This window comes from Anser cygnoides, chromosome 4 (genome assembly GCF_040182565.1).
Source record: "Anser cygnoides isolate HZ-2024a breed goose chromosome 4, Taihu_goose_T2T_genome, whole genome shotgun sequence".
In the NCBI taxonomy this organism is placed as follows: domain Eukaryota; kingdom Metazoa; phylum Chordata; class Aves; order Anseriformes; family Anatidae; genus Anser; species Anser cygnoides.
This window is the reverse complement of record NC_089876.1, coordinates 6,121,888-6,139,615: the sequence shown is the minus strand read 5'-3', so window position 1 is coordinate 6,139,615 and position 17,728 is coordinate 6,121,888. Positions and strand designations below refer to the sequence as shown.

Below are 17,728 nucleotides of genomic sequence, written 5' to 3'. Positions count from 1 at the left end.
GTAACCTTCAAGCACCAAGATAACCAGCTGGGGAAGCCTCCTGCACCATTGAGGCTCCTTTACATCCCCTAAAACTGAACTGTAACTGAAGCGATTACCGTGGATATTTTAAATGTCTTCCTTTTGTATGCTTCCACAAAGAGACCACATTCCTAAGGACACCTTAAGACACTTATATCAATATATCTGCAGAGCCACTACAGCATGACAAACGCGCCTGACATGGAAAGGAATCATTAAGCTTTATTAGTAAGCATCCAAGTAAAACGTTGGTAGCTCTTACTCTTTGGAACAACTACTGAGAGATCAGTTGCTCCCCAAACCCTGCGTGAGCTCAGCAAAAACCTAGCATGGTTATTGGGCTATTTGTATTTTTTTGTATTTTTTAAAATCAGATGAATTCCCATCCTCCAAAAAAGCCTGTTTCCCTTGGAGAAAGCTGTTTATGTTGCAAGACAAGGCCAGAACTGGCACTTTTTGTTTAGAAACTAGATAGCAAGAACCTTACTATGGTTTTGCACACTTTGCAAAATGTCTTGGTCTCATGCTTTATGTCATTACAGTTAAAAAAATAAAAGAGGCATCTATTGCAGCTGCTCGTTGCAGACAACGCCCACTTACAGCACTGGGAGTGCACCACACAGACAAGGGATTTTGGAAAGCAATCGTCTCTGTGGAAGGGGGGGGTCAGAGAAAGCAATTGGAGGTTAAGCAATCACAGTGTAATTCGGTTGAAATTAAAGATAACTTGCAAACACTTGTAACAGGCTTTATTTAAGAAGTGTGATTTTTGGTAAGCTAAGAAATGTAACTTAAAAAAAAGCTGCGATTGAAGAAACCGGGAGCTGGAATGCAAGAGATGCCTGCAAGTTCTTCAAGTCCAAGGTGGCAAAGCTATCAGGATTTTATATTTTAAGCAAGGGGGGAAAAGATGTCAAATCCTGCATTTCTTCCTAGCAAAGACTTCCAAAAATATGTTAGAACCAGTCAGAATCTACAAGGAATAACAGAATAAATAAATTATTTAATTAAAAAGGAAGAGCTAGCAAAGAAAGATAAGCAAGAAATGAAAACCAAGTAAGGCAAAGGGCAATTTAAGTTAGACTATGCAAAGAAACATTAGAAGCTACACCAGAAGGCTTTTCAACCAACTGAATAAGAACAGAACATGGGAAAAAGAAACAGGCTTGAGATACAGTGAAGGTAGAAGCGTAAGGTAATTTGGGTCTCAGAAGTGAAATTAATGCTCTGGCTCAGTTTTCAGATGATGAGGAGATGGCTATGGACAGGTCAGCAGGCGTATGGAAAGAGCCTATCACCTGAAGATGGAAGCAGAACTTAATGCACTTAAAATCAGTAAGCAGGCTATCTGTCACCGAGCTGTCATACACCCAGCACGCAAAGCCGCAGATGCACCTGCAAAGATTTTGTATAAAAACACTGTCAGGGTAATTGACGCTCTGACCGGAGAGCGAGCAACTATATTTAAGAGCGAATGAAAAAAAATATCCCACTACTTTGATCTCAACGGTATGCAAAACTGTAGGGCAAATCGTAAAGGCACAGAGATGATTACATTTTCCATCCCCTTCCAGCACGGAATTACTGAAGTTGTATCATTCCTGCTTAAGCTGCGAGTTAAAAATCAATCTTCTCCTGGAGAAAAAGAACCGAGTTTCAAGACAAAGGAAACGTCGTAATCTTGGCAGAGGGTCTAGCATTATGCCACGTGGAAAATTTTCTAGAGGACTGGAGATAAATTTTTATAGTGTGTAAAAAAAAAAAATCTGAAAGTGAATCAGAAATTGGCTAAGGCAAGAAAATATCAAAATGCCAGAGAGGTAGTAACAGGCTTCTTAATGGATTTATCTCGGCGATCGGTTGAGCATATATTCCTATTAATGCCCTTCCTGCAGAAAGCTGAAGGCTCCCAAAGTCATTTGTAGATGACATAAAATTGGGAAGCACGTCTAGGTACAAAAGAGGATTATAATGCCGTCCAGCAAGAGCTGCACAAATCTCGTAATGCAGAGTGTCAGAAATGAAATTGAATTCAATAATGAACAGGACACTCGGGGAGTTCATCAGTTAGAAACGACGGCGAGAGGAAAAGCTCGGGTCTCGTAGTTGATCCAACAGGAACTGTAAGCCATCGATATTAACTGGCTGCGAAATAAGCAAATCCTAGGAAATATTAGGCCTGACAAAAACAAACCGTCTGACTGATCTCAGGTATCGGGAGGAGCGGGGCAGGCATTAGGAGTCACAGAAACCACAGGGTAACGTCAATTTAAGCACAATAAGAACAAATTAGCCATGAAAACTCTCAGGCCAAAAGCCAGATAGATTTCCAAGAAGAGTGGAACGGTCGATAGGAGTATTACACACGGGCAACTTATGATTTAAGAGAGAGAGCAAGGTGTTTTATAAACACATATTCCACGGTCTGGCAGAGGTGAAGTCGCTAATCAAGACGGCCCCTTTCAGTCACATGCTTTATTTCATATTGAAGAAGTCAAGACAAAGCTCATCCAGAACAAAACAAAACAAAACTCAGGTATCTTTTAGGCAATTAACTAGCACTGCTGGGAAACAACTCTGACATTTACAGGAACACGAGCCCTTCAAGCTTCTCTCGTTATTAGCTGCCTTCACGTTCTGCAAAATATCAACTGTCAGAGTGACAAATAATACAATGGAGATAATCCAATTAATCCATTAATCATCTTAACGGGCTAAGAGAATCCAATAGGATCAAAGTAACCCTGCCATTTCACAATCCCACACCACGGAATAGATCTGCTGCCTAAGGTACACCCAACCCAGGCCAGAGGACTGGGTCTGAACTACTATTCTTCCTCTACGTATGAATTTTATGCTGTTTTAGTGGAAGAACTAGAACTGAAGAAGGAACTGGAGAGAAGGTTAAGCTCTCAATGGGCACCCCTCCACAAGCTTCCTGTGAAATCTGACACAAGTCTCTTTGTACTGCATTTGTGGATTTGGGAGGACCAGAAAATACACCAAAAGGTCAGAAGATTCTCAATACTGTGAAATACTGCAGGTAAGATATCCCACCAAGATGTGCAAAGCAAACAGAAATAAAGGAGACTTCCCAAACCCCATCTATCCATGTATTCTAATTTTCTTCTTTATTTTCCACTGCATATCAAAATAACTGGAAAGGCGACTTTCAGACACAACAGGTAAAAAAAACAAAAACCTAATCTAAGGACATATAATACTGAAAGTATTATCCTAATGATTTCAACAGGTGTTTGCATAGGTAGTTTTCACAGTGAAGAGCTCTCCTTACTTTGAGTTAGGCAGAACAGTCCCAAATGATGCCAATCAAGAACCTAATTATTAAAATCAATTTGATCTGTATGTTAAAATAGCCACATTTATGACACTAAAGCAGCAAACAGGCTTTAAAAATAAATATCCCAGAAAAAGAAGCATATAAATGATTTGAAAAATAGGGCAACGTGCCTCTCTTGCTTAATCCATAACGAAAGCCTCTCAGGTAGATGCAGAGATATCGCCCTGACCACTGTGTAACTGTCACTGATGCAGCTGCACCATGATTTCCCAGGTATTGTTAAGTCTTTTATAAGTTATTTTATGAAACATATTCTTAAAATGCCATTAAAAGACATAGATATCGAAGAGACTCAACGGCACATTGCTGCTGTTGAAGAGCTTGCTCTAACAATACGCAAAGACGGATTCCTCTTCTGGTGCCCCAGCAGTATTTGAGCACAACATGGTAACAGCCTCATATGAGCACTTTTCTATTTTTCTGCTCATTTAAATCAGATTTTGCTCAATCTCTTTTAGACAGGTACGTAGGGATTTCAAAGCGGGTCATTATAAGAAGAATTGGTCTCTGTAAGTCTTGAAGCTTACGACTGAGACTGTTTGAGTATCACAAGGCTCGAGAATTCGAGTCAGATTGGCAAAACGAAGAGCTAACAACACTTCGTGGTATTCCAACTCTCATTTCTTTAATTGATTCTAGTTCCTTCAGTTATTGTCTCTTCCTCCTCTGATAGAGAAGTCATACAGGAGACAGAAACGTACTAACCACTTGATGTATAAGAATTACTGCCACGTGATGGAAGAAAGAGCTTCTACACACCCTGATATCAAAGACACTAAATAGGATTAAACAGTGTTTTTTTAAATGGGGAATAATCCTTGCCATGTACCACACACAAGACTTTGCCCTGGAATGAACACAACACTCTTTAACAAGTTGCTTCCACCTCAACAACTTGCAGCAACCTGAGCACTTTGCAAACCACAGCACACGCAAGGGTAATTTCACATGGAACCTGAACGCTTTTCACAAGCAGCTTTTTAAAGAGGACATTCCAAAAATCAGTCCTTAAAACTAGTTGTTACCCGGTCTCATGGTCTCAGAAACCTAAAGCAACCTCAGTAACAGCAAAAACATCCCGACGATTTATTTGCTTTGCACATTTAACAACCCTCATGCCTCACTGGTTTGATTAAGTGCCGTGCTATTTGTGTTTGTTACGTGGCACCAGAGACGGGAACGCTAAAAAGAAGAAATCAAATCAGAAAGGCAGAATTGTGAGATCGTCACAGTACAACAGAAGCTCGGAGCTACGTGATGCACATGCGTTTTTTAATTTATTTTTTTTTCTGTGATGGAAAAATATTCACCTTGGCAGCATCTCTCAGCCATTATGGGATGCGAGTACGTGCCATTAAAGGAAGAGAAAACTGTATCCAAGTGAAAGCACCAAGGGAAGCTCCGACATTATCCAAGCTGGAACTCAGCCAGGACACCAGGTGTCAGGCACACCTGCTCATCCTAAGAGCACACAAAATTCTGAATGCACGCAAACAGTCAAAACTTGGTTCACACAAATAGTCAAAACTCGGTTTTCGAGCTTGGCCACAAGGAGAGCTCCAAGTGCTCATCAGGACCGGGCACTACGGAATTGTAACAAGGCTGAAATCATCAGGAAGAACAAAACCTGGGAGGGAAGAGGCACCATTACCCGCTGCACACAAACACATGCAGGTAATCCTCCCAGGAGCAGCCAGCCCTCGCCCAGCCTCAGCACGTCGGTCTCTGCACGAAGCGCTACAGCTATCCCAGTTGGAAAAACCTGCCTGATTTCGCCAAAAGCAAAACTCATTTCTAACTTATTTAACGAACTGGTAGGGCTGTGTGTGTGTGAGAGCTGTCAGGCCGGTTCAGCAGTTTCCAGTTGGAGATATCCAGACCCCTGGAGGCCCAGGAACTCTTCCAAGGTGCCTGCAGAGGGTAAATGAGCAGAGGAAGCTTCATATCGCTGTAAAGAGTCCATGCACTCCCTGAAAGACTTTGTATCCACAAAGATATAAAAAAAGCATTCGTCTATTAAACTTCCTATGTATTTTTCACAGAACCTTTTGTAATTAACTGTTATATCTCTACCCTTCCATGGACAAAACAGAAGCAGAAATACTGGGACAATCCACATTTAGAAATACATCTAATTAAAAGTGAACTGGTGTGTTCTTTATTAGAAGCATGGGAAAAGGCCCCTTTATGTTACTCAAGATAACATCAATACTTTCTGCTTGACTCTCTGCACCTTTACTCATTGTGAAACACTTCACACGCTGATTATTACTCTGCATTGTGCTGATGGAACCATTTCCCCAGCCACTCTGTCCCAAGGACTCACAACTGGCTCAGAATCCATCCATATGGATTAAAGGTGTCTGATTTTTTATTATTATTTTTAACTTTTCTCTTCTGAGAAAGACTATGAGAAATTTGATCAAAATGGGCAAAGATGGAAGACTAAATCCATTGTGGCATGCAAAAATTAACTACCTCATAATTATGTGTTTTTCAAGGAAGGTGGGGTGTTCTGAACAGAGGCTGAAAATGAATGAGCTGCCATAATCAATTAACAAACATATGAAGGCAATCTGAGAACTGTTATGTTTTAGCTGAGGGTATTCTACACCGTTGGCTGGGTAAGATGACTCAAGAAGGCTACTGAAAGTTAAAATTGGGTATCCTGTGGTAAATGGTCCTGAAGGGCTACTGGAAACAGCACAAATACTGAACAATGTATTAGAAATTAGCTAAGTGCTTCCACTTAAGTTCCCTCTAACAAGAACAGCCAGTCACCTGGCACATTTGAAAAGGCAAATATGAAAACTCCTCTACACAAGCAAAAATCTACATTGTCCCCTGCACAAACATCCCTCGCTCTGCGATTATACCGCCTGAACAAGAAGCTCAGGTGCAGATCAGATTGGGTCTCAAGAGATGTGTGGACGTGGCACTAAGGGCATGGTTTAGTGCTGGGACTCAGCAGGTCAGGCCGATGCTTGGACATGGTGATCTTTAAGGTCCTTTCCAACCAAGATGATTCTGTGATTTTACATCCCCTTTGCACCTCTTCCAGACATGCTGAAGGTGTTTGTCCTGCTGCTTCAAAGCCAGGAATAAAGTTCCCTTTGTTTCTCTCTACTGCCACGTTACAACAAGGACTGTTTTTTAAAGAACATACCTAAGTTTAGATTTTAACTTCACTCAAAGAGGATTTTTATCTGTAGATCATTTATTGTACGTTTTTAAAAAGCCACAATGGCTATGACATTGTCAGATGTCGCTTCCAGAGACTAGCCCCGGACATAAGCCACAGCAGACCGTGAAAAAGCCAGTGCTCTGTGTTACTCCTCTAGCACCAGGCCAAGCAGCACCAGCCCCTGCTCCAGCAACCACCACTCATTCTCCTTGCCAGCCAGAGAAGCGCGTAACGGCAGCTGGCAAGCAAGACGAAAAACATAAAAGGAAAAGCGTTGAGATCATGAGCTAATAGGAGAGAGAACTTGCTGCTGTCTGTGGAAGCTCCATACAGGAGCACAGGGCACTCGTGAACAGCTACGTGGGTAAACAAATCACCACCGAACCTGGCTGCTTTGCTTGGGGACTTCCAGAGAAAGAAACACAGCCACAAAACACTCTGTTGACTTGTGTATGGACTTCAACTTTCTCCATGAAATCCACCTTCCTGGCTCTAAATGGTAAATTCGCTTCTGATTTTGTCAAACATATCAGGAAATAATTGTTGTTTCCTCTTTTTTCTTTGATTCTCTGCAGACAGTGTTTGCCATCACACCACCAGCTTGTGCCACCCCAGAAATTTCATTTACACGCGCTGGAAAACAAAAATCATCTTCCCAGCCTCCACGTTCTGATATAGCGTCATGAAACCTTCAACGCCACCTCAACCAACCACCACTGCACCGGCCGAGCCAGAACTCATCCTCTCCCTTCACTGCTTTCGCAGCCCGTGTGGAACAGATCCCCAGCCAGGATCCTGAAAGCTGGAGCTCCTTTCTGCTTCCCAGCCAGCAGCAACAGAGCAGGGGAACGAAGGCTCTGCGCTCACTGAACCGCGACGTGAGGCATCCTCCTCTCATACTGTCCCCTGGCTAAGCACCGAGCTCGTTAGCTGTGAAGCTTCCATGGCATGCCTCATGGTAAAGGAGAGTGACAGAGGACAGCAATCCGGAGTCAGAAGTGGAAAGCGATGATAAAAAAAGCTTTGCAGAGGAGAGGAATGTGAAAAGAGCAGGCAAAGATCCATGAAAGGACATGAAGAATCTACTGCAGGAGAGAAGTTCGGGTAGGGAAGGGAACAAACGAAAACTCAGCGATGAAAACTTGAGTGAAGGCAAGAATGAAAAGAAGAAATTTGATATCTTTAGTGGTTTTATTGTCGACAAAGAGACAAATAGCGTTCACCAAGTAAATTATTCAGTAAATTCCAGTATTTTTTTTTCCACAGCTATTGTGACCAAGTGAATAGCTGTTCAAATATTTCCAGAACGATGACAACATTTATCACACTTGAGATATCAAAATGCAGCCTGTTGGATTGGCTATTATAAAGCTAGCTGAAAATATGTTATGATTAAAATTCTGCAAACAACTGACAACAGAGAAGTGCCATATTTTACTCCTGTGAACAGTATTGAGAAGAGAGGAGGTTTTTCATAGTATATTTGTAAATGTATTTGTCAGCAAGCTGGGAGACGTTAACTAAATTTCCTTTCAACACCTTCTCTCTGCTTTAAGAATCCCCTTCTGTATGCTTTAAGCCTGAAACTTAGTCTCAATGATCTTTTCCAAAATACAAATGCCATTTCGACCATGAAGGTTGTCTGTCCTCTTGTTATCTATTTTAGGGTGAGCTCTGATGTGGTTAATGATGCAGCTCTAGTACCAGCAAGTCATTAAATCCTGAAAATCTATTTAAACAGAAAACATGAAGAGAGGAGACCAGACAAACCATTAAATCCAGGAAGTAGAGCTCTCAACTAAACAATGAATGGTCTGGTGGAGAATTCTGGTCGCCTGATGCGGCCGGTAGCAGTGACCTTTTGCCTAAACAAAGTCTCTTATCAATGGAGAAGTTGATGAAGAAAAGTAGTTTTTACATTTTGGCCTGGATTACTCATCTTATGTTCTCGTATGTTCTCAGCAGTGATGATAAATTGTTTCAGAACCCCATCCGCAGAAGTCCGTGTCTCCTCTCCCCCACTCCCCCCCCCAAATGTTCTCTCATTCTCAAGCAGCCCTAGCGAAGCATGCCATAAATCAGCGAGTCCACAAGGTTTGGGGAAAGGCAAACTTCAAGCCACCAGGACACATTGTGCAAACAGCCTGCTGGCCTGGGAAGTAGCACACAGATCTTGCCTTCGCGAAGAGGTAAGAGAGGTTGTAGAAGTGCTCTAAGCCCCTGAGATAATCGGACGCTTAAACCAGTTGGGGCTGAGCATGGAGAAACCAAAAGAAGAGCGAAACCAGAGGAACCCCTCCTGTGCCAGCTGGGAGCATCTATCCTTAGTGCACCTACTTCATGTAACACACAAACGAGGGCCAAGTACCTGCATAGTTCATGGAGTTAAGCGTGTGCTGCTTTGTTTGTTTTCTGGTTGTAAAGTACCTGGCTTTCAGAAAGCAGTCCACAGAACAACAGGTTTTCTTCTTCTCTGTGTAGGAACCCGGTCACTTCCAGCCTTGCTTGGTTTTTAGAACAGATTTGCTCCTTATGATCTTCCTGGTATCATCCATCTTTGCCTCCACCTCTCTGTTGCCCACTTTTCCTGCTAGTTAACCACGCCCATAAACTCCTCCTTCCAGACATATATTGAACGTGATAAATGCATAAAAACAAATGATAGAATTTCTGTACCTGTACCAGCCAGATCCCATCTTTCGTATCTTCTACGAGCTCATAGAAGTGCATTTCGCCGCTGAAGTTTGTACTTGAAACTGATTCAGAGGCCTCTTCCTCCTTGAGAGCAGAATAAAGCTCTCCTTCCATAAGGTCACCTGAAAAAGAGACAGTTGGAGAAATGCAGTTAAAACGCCGCTTATGAAAGATGATTTAATAATGACAAATCCTACCACTAACGGCAATTTTATCTCAGAAAGTAGCAGTTTCTCTAGAGATACTTAAAATAATTTCTCAAAACCCTTTTCAGTACGAAGGCAACTGAACTTTACTATAAAGTTATTTTAATTCTATCCACAGCAACGTGACTGTGAACAATTTGACTTCGCTTCTGGTTACACAGATGTACCACACACACAACTGAGCACACAAAGAGTAAATGAACATTCTCTAAGCCTCGCTACCTGAAAATAACAGTATTTCAGTGGCAGACAGCAATTTTAATTCATGTATCTTTGCTTTCGTTTCACAGGACAATAATTTTGCAGCAAGCAAATTCTTAACGCTGATAACTCAAGCAGACTTCCAGAATTTCAATCAATAATTTTGTACTGAAAGACGCGTTGGTTGTCCCACCGCAAGGAAAAATCTAACACAGAACAATTTAGCTGCTGGATTCTGTTTGCAAAGTTGCAAAAAAGTTCCCGTCAGCTCCGTCCTAGTGACAGAAGTAGCTCATGGTAAAATCGTTCTGATATTTCCTCCATAATCTCATTTCCTTCCCATGCTTTGTTTCACAGTTCTTACAAACACCGTTAATGACAACCAGCATTTTGGTAACTAATCTATTAATCTTGAAGAAATGAAGTCTTGTTCAAAGAGGCTGTTTCCTACAAAATGCTCAAAAATAAAAAGTGTTGTGTTACAGGGGAAACCCTCGAGAGCTTTCAAAAAGTATTCACAGAACTTAAAATTTACATTAAATACTTGACGTTACATACAACTTAAAATTATAGAAAAAAAAACCTGCAAAGCCTATCGGTACTAGAACTGTTTCCATGACATTTCAAGAAGTCAGTTAATACAGTTTGTTTGGAGTTAAACACTTCCCTGCAGCATTTGCAGCCCAAACATAATGACATCATGGAAGTACGTGACAGCCAGGGAGTGAAAGTGACTGGAAACAAAAATGAAACTGCCTAATGGTTTTTACTGTGGAAGCAGCAAAGTGAATAAACAACATAAATAAACAATGAACAATAAAAGCAAATTAGATTTAAGTGTCCAGCATTAATATCAATTATTAAAACGAGTTAGCATTTTAGGGTTATGGCACTGCCTATATTCATCCAAATCCTTCTCTTTTTCTGTCTGGACTTTCGAGTCCCCTTGCTGCCTGCCCAGAGCACCAGCACGTTTCTCTTTCCTCTATCGGCAGCCCTTTGATCATCGATTTAACAGCAGCTACTCACGCTTTCCTGCTTGGCTGGCACTACAGTTATTACATCAGCCCCATCTCCCGAGCCCTTTGGGCCATCTCCCTCTGCCTGCCCCACGCCAAGAGCCGTACTTTCAAGGCATTTCGGCAGCTCTGCCCACCTTTATCCTTCCTCAGCCCTCGCTACTCAGCAACCCCCAAAAGCCCACCTCTTTCACCTGCTTTTTGCCAACTTCTGAAACGCTTCCCTGCCTTTTCCCAAGCCATCTTTAGTACGCAGGATCTACTTCTGCTCCTCTTCTACAACAGCACTGCCTTCCTCCGCGCCCATCTCTCCTGCTCCTCACCTACAGCAGCACCGCTTCCCTCAGCGCCCACCCTGACAGCGAGACCTGGAAGAAAACGAGCGAGCCGGGAGGGAAAGGAGCACGCAGCAAAAGCCGGCCGCAGCTGTAAATAGTAACCCACGAGCCTGCATATATTTGGATCCTTGCCTCCTCGTTCTTCACGGCAGATGACACTCGCTTTCAACCGCGAAACAAAACCTAACGTTGCGACCCACACCACCCACAGCCAGGCCGAGCTCGCTGATCAGAAAAAACCCTTTCCCCCCAGGGGTGCGGGGGGGGAAGAAACCATTTCTTGGCAGCCTGGCGGAGGCCTTCTCCCCGCTCGGCGTGTGGCGTTATCAGCGTTTCAAACGCCGCGGAGCTTTTTCACGTCACGAGCCCGGAGCTTCCCCGAGCCTTCCTCCATTTACCCGCTGTGACATCTCGCCGTGCGCCGGAGTTTGGGGCTAGCGGCCCAGGCGGGGGTCACGCCAGGCCTCTCCCTGGGTGCAGTGATGTGGCAAAGAGCGGTGAAAACGCATAAATAGAGATATTTTTAAACACGGGCTCGGCTTCGAGCCCCCGGTTGCAGGCGCCGTGCCCTGATGCCCTTGGCCGGAGCCCCTGGGGCTGCGCCTGCACCGCAGGCGGCGGAGGCTTCGTGGCCGCCTGAGGCCTGGAGGCAGGAGGGAGGGAAGGAGGAAAGGAGGCAGGAGGGGAAAGGAGAGAGGGAAGGAGGCAGGAGGGAAGGAAGGAAGGAGGGAGGCAGGAGGGAAGGGAGGAGGGAGGCAGGGTGGCAAGAGGGAGGCAGGAGGGAAAGGAGGGAGGCCGGAGGGAAGGAGGCCCTACCTGACTTCTCCACCAGCTCCCGGACATCCTTCTTCTCGGGCAGCCCCGAGTGGCCCAGCCCCCGGCACTCCAGGATGGTGCGCAGCTTCCTGAAGCTCAGCGCCACCGGGTCCACCAGCTGCGTGGCGAAGAAGCCCGTCTCGTACCACACCACGGCCTCGAACACCCTGGCCAGGACGAAGAGCACCAGGAAATACAGCAGCAAGAAGCACAGCTTCAGCCACATCTTCCCGGCGGGCTGGGGCTGGGGAAGGAGGAGGAGGAGGAGGAAGAGGAGGAAGACGAGGGGGGAACGGGGCGAGGGAAGGGGGCGGCAGCCGGCGGCCGCGGGGCGTTGAGGGCTGCGGGCCCCCGGCCTCCCTCCCGCCGCTGTCCCCGCCCCGGCGGAGCCGCGGCCGCCGGCGGAGACATAACAAGTGACGTGCGGGGAGGGCACGGCGGCGGGCGGGGACGGCTGGGGCCTCCCCTTCCAGCCCCTTCCTTCCCCTTCCCTCCCCTTTCCCTCCCCCGGGGCCGCGGGGAGCCCCCGCCGAGCGCCGCGGGGCGGCCGCGCCCGCCGAGCCCGGGCTGCGGTGCCTCGGGTGCCGCGGGGCTGAGGCCGCCCTAGGCGGCGAGTTCAGAGCTGAATAAATAAAGAGGAAGGGCAAAACGGGAGCGTGATGGCTTTGGTTGGGCGAGTTAAAGCCCAGATGGGGGCTTTTTATTAGCTACAAGCGTTTATCTAGCTGTAACCCAGCGGAGCGCTTGGGTAGCTTGGAGGTAACAGAACGGGAAGGGGTGGCTGAGGTGCTGGTGGCCCGCTGCCACCTGTCCTGTGGGGTCTGCGGGTTGCCTCCAGGCCAAATCCCCCTGCGCCCATGGCACCCTCACCTTGAGACTGGAGCCCAGGGGAGGCAGCACACCCCACAGAGCCAAGGGCGAGCAGTGCACCTCCTGGAAAACATGTATGTTGTCGCTGTGCTTCGCACCTGTGGTGTTTATAGGTCCACGTTGAGATGCTCTGCAAATAATAACCCCAGTCCGCACAAGAAGCGTGAGAAAGGCTGTAAAGAGGTGATTTCGGCAGCTTCGCAACACACCTGGTCTTTGAGATGAAGGCTCTCCTCTGAAAGCAGCTCACCGTCGCCTCTGTAGGTTCAGTTATTTTAAGAAACCGTAATTTGCATTAAAATTGCCAACTCATACACATAAACACAGAAATAGCAGGGCTTAATTTTAAAAATACTGACAACCCCCCAGAGTGCATATGCTTAAGTAATTCTGTACTAAGGCATAAAATTGAATTTTACGAAGACGCATTAATATTGACCTGCAGAAAGCATTTCAATGGTCATGCTCCTCAGAACTGTTAAAAAACATTTAGGGGGTTCTCTGCATGCTGATACGAATTACAAAGGAAAAAAAAATGCCAACCACTCTAGAAAAGAAAGAAAAATGCTATGCTTTTCCTCTATTTTCCCCATCCTTATCCTAACCAGCTTGGGCATCCCAGACGCAGGTTCAGCCCCTCTGTTTTTGCAGCTGCGATGGCCACCTTGAGAACGTCACAACACTTTTCTTCTACAACAGCCTCATTTTATTTTCTGGAAAGGGGAACAGTGGAGAGAGTGCACAAGTAGCTGCCCAACAACTAAGCCCTTACAGGCTTCTAGACACTCTATTTATTCTTTGTACTTTTTATGTGGTGTGGTAAAGACTAAAGGGGGAAAGGGTGGGCTGCACCAGCTCTGCTGCTCAGTTGAAAACAAAGGGATTTCAGCAGCTCGGTGTGATCTGAAGCGAGCTCGGACAGAACGTACCGGAGGAACAAGGGACGGAGCTTGTGGGAGGGCTGTAGCTCTGCCCTCTCCTTCAGTCACCGCGGTTTTGTAAATTCCCCCCTCGACAGAGCAAGGGTCGGTCTCCCTAACGAGACGGTGGCCGTGGCGCAGCATCAACAAGATGAATCCCTTCCCCTTGGCAAAAACAGAACGGAGAGCGGCTTTGTTGCTGCAGTTGGCAGAGCCAAAGGACTTTCAATAAAAAGCACACTTCACGGCACCTGCCAGCAGGACCAGAGGCAGGCTCTCCTGGAGCGCTGAAAACCCACCGCCAGGCCGCACTTCTCTTCTTTTTCAAGAGCTTCACAAAGACCCTTTTCTTCGGTCACACATTACAAGAAGCTGCCTGATCTCTCCGCTTTTTGTTTCAAGTCAGCAGCTTAAGCGTACACGGAGCGCGGGATGGGAGGAAGAGCTGGGAGCTAGGGGGTCTGAAGAGCAACCCTGTGTATTTTAGTTAGAAAACAGGTCCTTTTTAGTTAGAAAACAGATTCTTTTTAGTTAGAAAATAGGTTCTTTTTGTTGTTTTGGTCAGTTGGTTTTGGTTGAGAGCCGCAGTCCCCTCTCCACCTGGTCCCTGCGATTCTCCCCAGTATCTTCCAGCCGAGGGACACTCTGCCTCCTCCGGCTGGGAAGCACCTAGCAACGATTAAGTCTAGGCTCACAGCTAAACTATTTGCAGCACCAACTGCCGGGGAGGCTGTCACCAGTCTGTCATTTCCTACTGCTCATGGGCTGAGTTAAATCAATCCCTAACATTCCCCAGTGGTAACTGATGATGAGTCCCCTGCAGACGCTAAGCTCATCAGCTGCCAAAACTCAAAACCCTGGAGTAGTTTCAGGAAAGTAAAAATATTGTCTCAAACCACCATTCAACCCCCTCCAGAACAATCGACAGCGAAGCAACTGCGAACGCAGAAGCGCAGAGGCAACGGGAATGAGAGGGACGGGGCACGGCTGCCAAGGGGGAGCAGGGCAGGACCAGGACCCACAGGTGAGGAGTTAGCCGAAGGCCTGGAAGAGAAAAGGGATGCAGCTAAGGAGCCAAGCAGCCGGCAAAGGGTTTCTGTGCTGAAATGCTGGCTCTAAAAAGATTTATTTCCAACTGCTCCGAGGGCTGCGCTCGTACAAAGCTGAGGAGCGTTGACATCTTAACAGAGCTTTGGTTTTTCCTTCCTCCAGCTCATGTTTCAGGATGCTGAGAAAGACTTTCTGAACTAGCGCTGCTCCTCTCCTAGGTTTTTGGGCTGTCTTTTCCTCCCTGCTTTTACATCCTTAGCTCACCAAGCTGGTACTGCTGTATTTTCTGCTATATTTCCTGCTATATACACGGCAGTTGGTTTCGTTTGTTGTTTCTAGCTCTAACTCAGACTGTCGTTGACGTGTCACCTGCAAACAACTTTTCGGGGAGTTTTAATTAGCTGGAAAATTTAAATACCTTAGCAGTGAATTAAAAATTCATTTGGGCTGAAGACAAACAAGCCACGCGCTGACATTTTAAAGACCCTGGGGTTAACTCTACCTAATTAACAATATTAAACAGTCAGCAGCCAGCCGGTCCTGTGCTCACTGAGCAAATATTCCAAGTGTGAGGAGAATGAAGCACATAAGTTCCACCTTTTAACCAAAAAAAGCAAAGCGGGGATCCACTTTTACACCAAGCTGGCAGCAAAATTATTTTACTATGATTTATGAGGGAATGAGAGCAAATCCTGAGGACTGGGACAGCCGTCTTTTCGTGTCAGCCAGCCAAATCTGAAGACTCTGCTGCCCGCTGATAAATGGCGAGGGTTCCCCTCCTCTCCGTCCTCTCCTACGAGCAGCTGCTGACTGTGCAGCCTGGGAGCGTAGACAATAATCTGCTTTCTAAACTCAGCCTCCTGCTGGGAACGTGAAGACAAGTATTGTCATCTCTGAAGTCACTAAAACTGAAGACTGAAAATCTTACTTCCATCCCTTCCCCTGTTAAAATATTATCGTGCCCTTCGTTTGGGGCAGTTCAAATATTGCTGCGTGCCAAGATAAATTTCAGCAGCCTAATGTTTAAACGACCAGAAACCTGCTCTTCCTATGAGTCAGCCTGCTCTGCACATTCAATTGTTAGGAGTTCACCAACACACAGTCTCTGGATGTACATTTTAAACAACACAGGTGCGTGTCAACCGTTTTTCTGCAGGATATGAAATTTTAGTTGCCACTAACCAATACTCATTAAATAAACCAACAAACTTGTAGGAGAGTGGCCAAACAAAATGTCAGCAGCCAGGCGACGCAATTATATGCGGAGGGATTTTAAATTAGAGGATGTTTCCTACGATCTGCAAGCGGCCAAAAGGAAGGAGATTGAACATGCAGGCGTAATTCTGCAATACAATGGCCAGTATCCAACACCTCAGCTAAAGCACTGGTAATGTAGGCGACGTGATCCTGACGTGAGCTAGCAGTGAATCACCGGTAATTCTGCTTGGAGCACGAAGTCCAGCCTCGTGCTCAGAGCGGGGTCAGCTGGGACACCAGGCCGGGCTGCTCAGGGCTTTTTCAGTCCGGAGTTTCACTCCTGGTATCCAACGGTCACTCCTAGGCAGCCGGTGTTTTCTTTCTTTTAACAGTGCGAAACCCTTTATGACCCTTGGAAACATCGGGTTCTGTTTAATGGCAGATGTATGTATACACACATACGTCAGGAAAACTTGCTTGAACGTCCTGAGGTGACACAAGCGACCACTGTGGTAAAGAACATAATTAAACCAGCATGCTAATGACGTAACCCCTCCCCCCCAAGGCATTTGCATGTCTTTATGCATCATGTATGAGCACATGAAGAGCATGAATGCAAACAAAGGCAGCTCTCTGGGCCTGAATCTTACAGAATGACGGTGACCTGTAAATACCTACACGAGTCATGTGTTCTGATGAGAGAATACTCTGTTTTCTTGCCTTATTTCAGCTGTATGGGCACAGACGAGGCGATATAGCTCCAGACTTGGACCACACACTGCTTTTCACAGAATTGTAGGGATTGGAAGGGACCTCAAGAGATCATCGGGTCCAACCCCCCTGCCAGAGCAGGCTGCCCAGGCAGGCATCCAGACAGGCCTTGAATATCTCCAGAGAAGGAGACCCCACAACCTCCCTGGGCAGCCTGTCCCAGTGCTCCGTCACCCTCACCGCGAAGAAGTTCTTTCGCATGTTGGTGCGGAACTTCCCGGGCTCCATTTTGTGGCCATTGCCCCTCGTCCTGTCCCCACAAACCACTGAGAAGAGGCTGCCCAAATCCCTTTGCAGATGACTTTACGTTTAACGGGGTCTTCGGTTGCGCCACGCCGCAGAAAACCCAGGGGCACGTCTGGCTCGGTTTGCTGTTTCCACACATTGAAACCGGAACGAGAACGTTAAGGAAGGGGGTACCGAAGTGAAGCCCGTTTCTCCCAGCCGGGCTTCCACCAGCTGCTCCCCAGCCCCACGCGCAGCCTTTCAGGCTCGGCACGGCCCTCGGAGCACCTCACTGACCTAACCGCCCACCCGGGGCCCAGCCGCGCGTCCCTGCGGCCGGGCCCCTACGGCTGCGCCGCTCGCGGCCTCCCGCACCCGGGGGCCGCCTCCCCTGCCTGGAACTCTGCCCCTCGCCCCTCAGCGAGCCCCCACGGTTCCCCAGCGAGGCTTCGCGCGGGGGGGGGGTCTCGGGGCAACAAGGCCCGGCCCCACCATCCCCCCCCTCAGCCTAGCGCCCCCCCCCCCCCCCGGCCTCCATCTTGCCCCTTCCCCGTCCCCATGGCAACAGCGCCGCCTCAGGCCCCCGCCCTTAGCTGCCCGGCGCGCTGCCTGCGCGGTAACCGCCTCGAGGCCCCCCCCGCCCCGCGCCTTTAAGGAGCGAGGGCTGCCCGCCGCGCTGCCTGCGCGATAATCGCTGCCCCTCCCTCTCAGAGAAGCCCGGGGCTGTCCGCGGCGCCGCCTGCTCGCTCCGTTGGTGCTCGAGGCCCCCTCCCCCCCCCCGGGGTGGCCGCGGCGGTGCCTGCGCGGAGCCGGGCCCGGTGGCGGCGGCGGCGGCGGGGCCCGGGGCAGGGCCTT

At 47.2% G+C, this 17,728-nt stretch overlaps 1 protein-coding gene across 5 annotated transcripts in view; it reads right to left on the bottom strand.

Annotated features, from left to right (window-relative positions):
* The window catches only part of LOC106034014 (charged multivesicular body protein 3), a 30,677-nt gene extending 17,739 nt beyond the window's left edge, over window positions 1-12,938 (bottom strand). Inside the window, exons 1-3 of one of the 5 annotated variants that reach the window (XM_066995559.1) lie at window positions 12,920-12,938; window positions 11,841-12,007; window positions 9,243-9,382 (exon numbers count right to left, since the gene is read on the bottom strand). In XM_066995559.1, the coding sequence (XP_066851660.1) occupies window positions 9,243-9,262 (20 nt within the window). In that variant the 5' untranslated portion in view covers window positions 9,263-9,382; window positions 11,841-12,007; window positions 12,920-12,938. Of the gene's footprint in view, window positions 1-9,242; window positions 9,383-11,840; window positions 12,245-12,710; window positions 12,896-12,919 lie in introns of those variants that run through there. The other 4 variants (XM_066995558.1, XM_066995557.1, XM_013177920.3 and 1 more) reach the window with 4 other exon arrangements.
* Window positions 12,939-17,728: the final 4,790 nt, after the last annotated feature.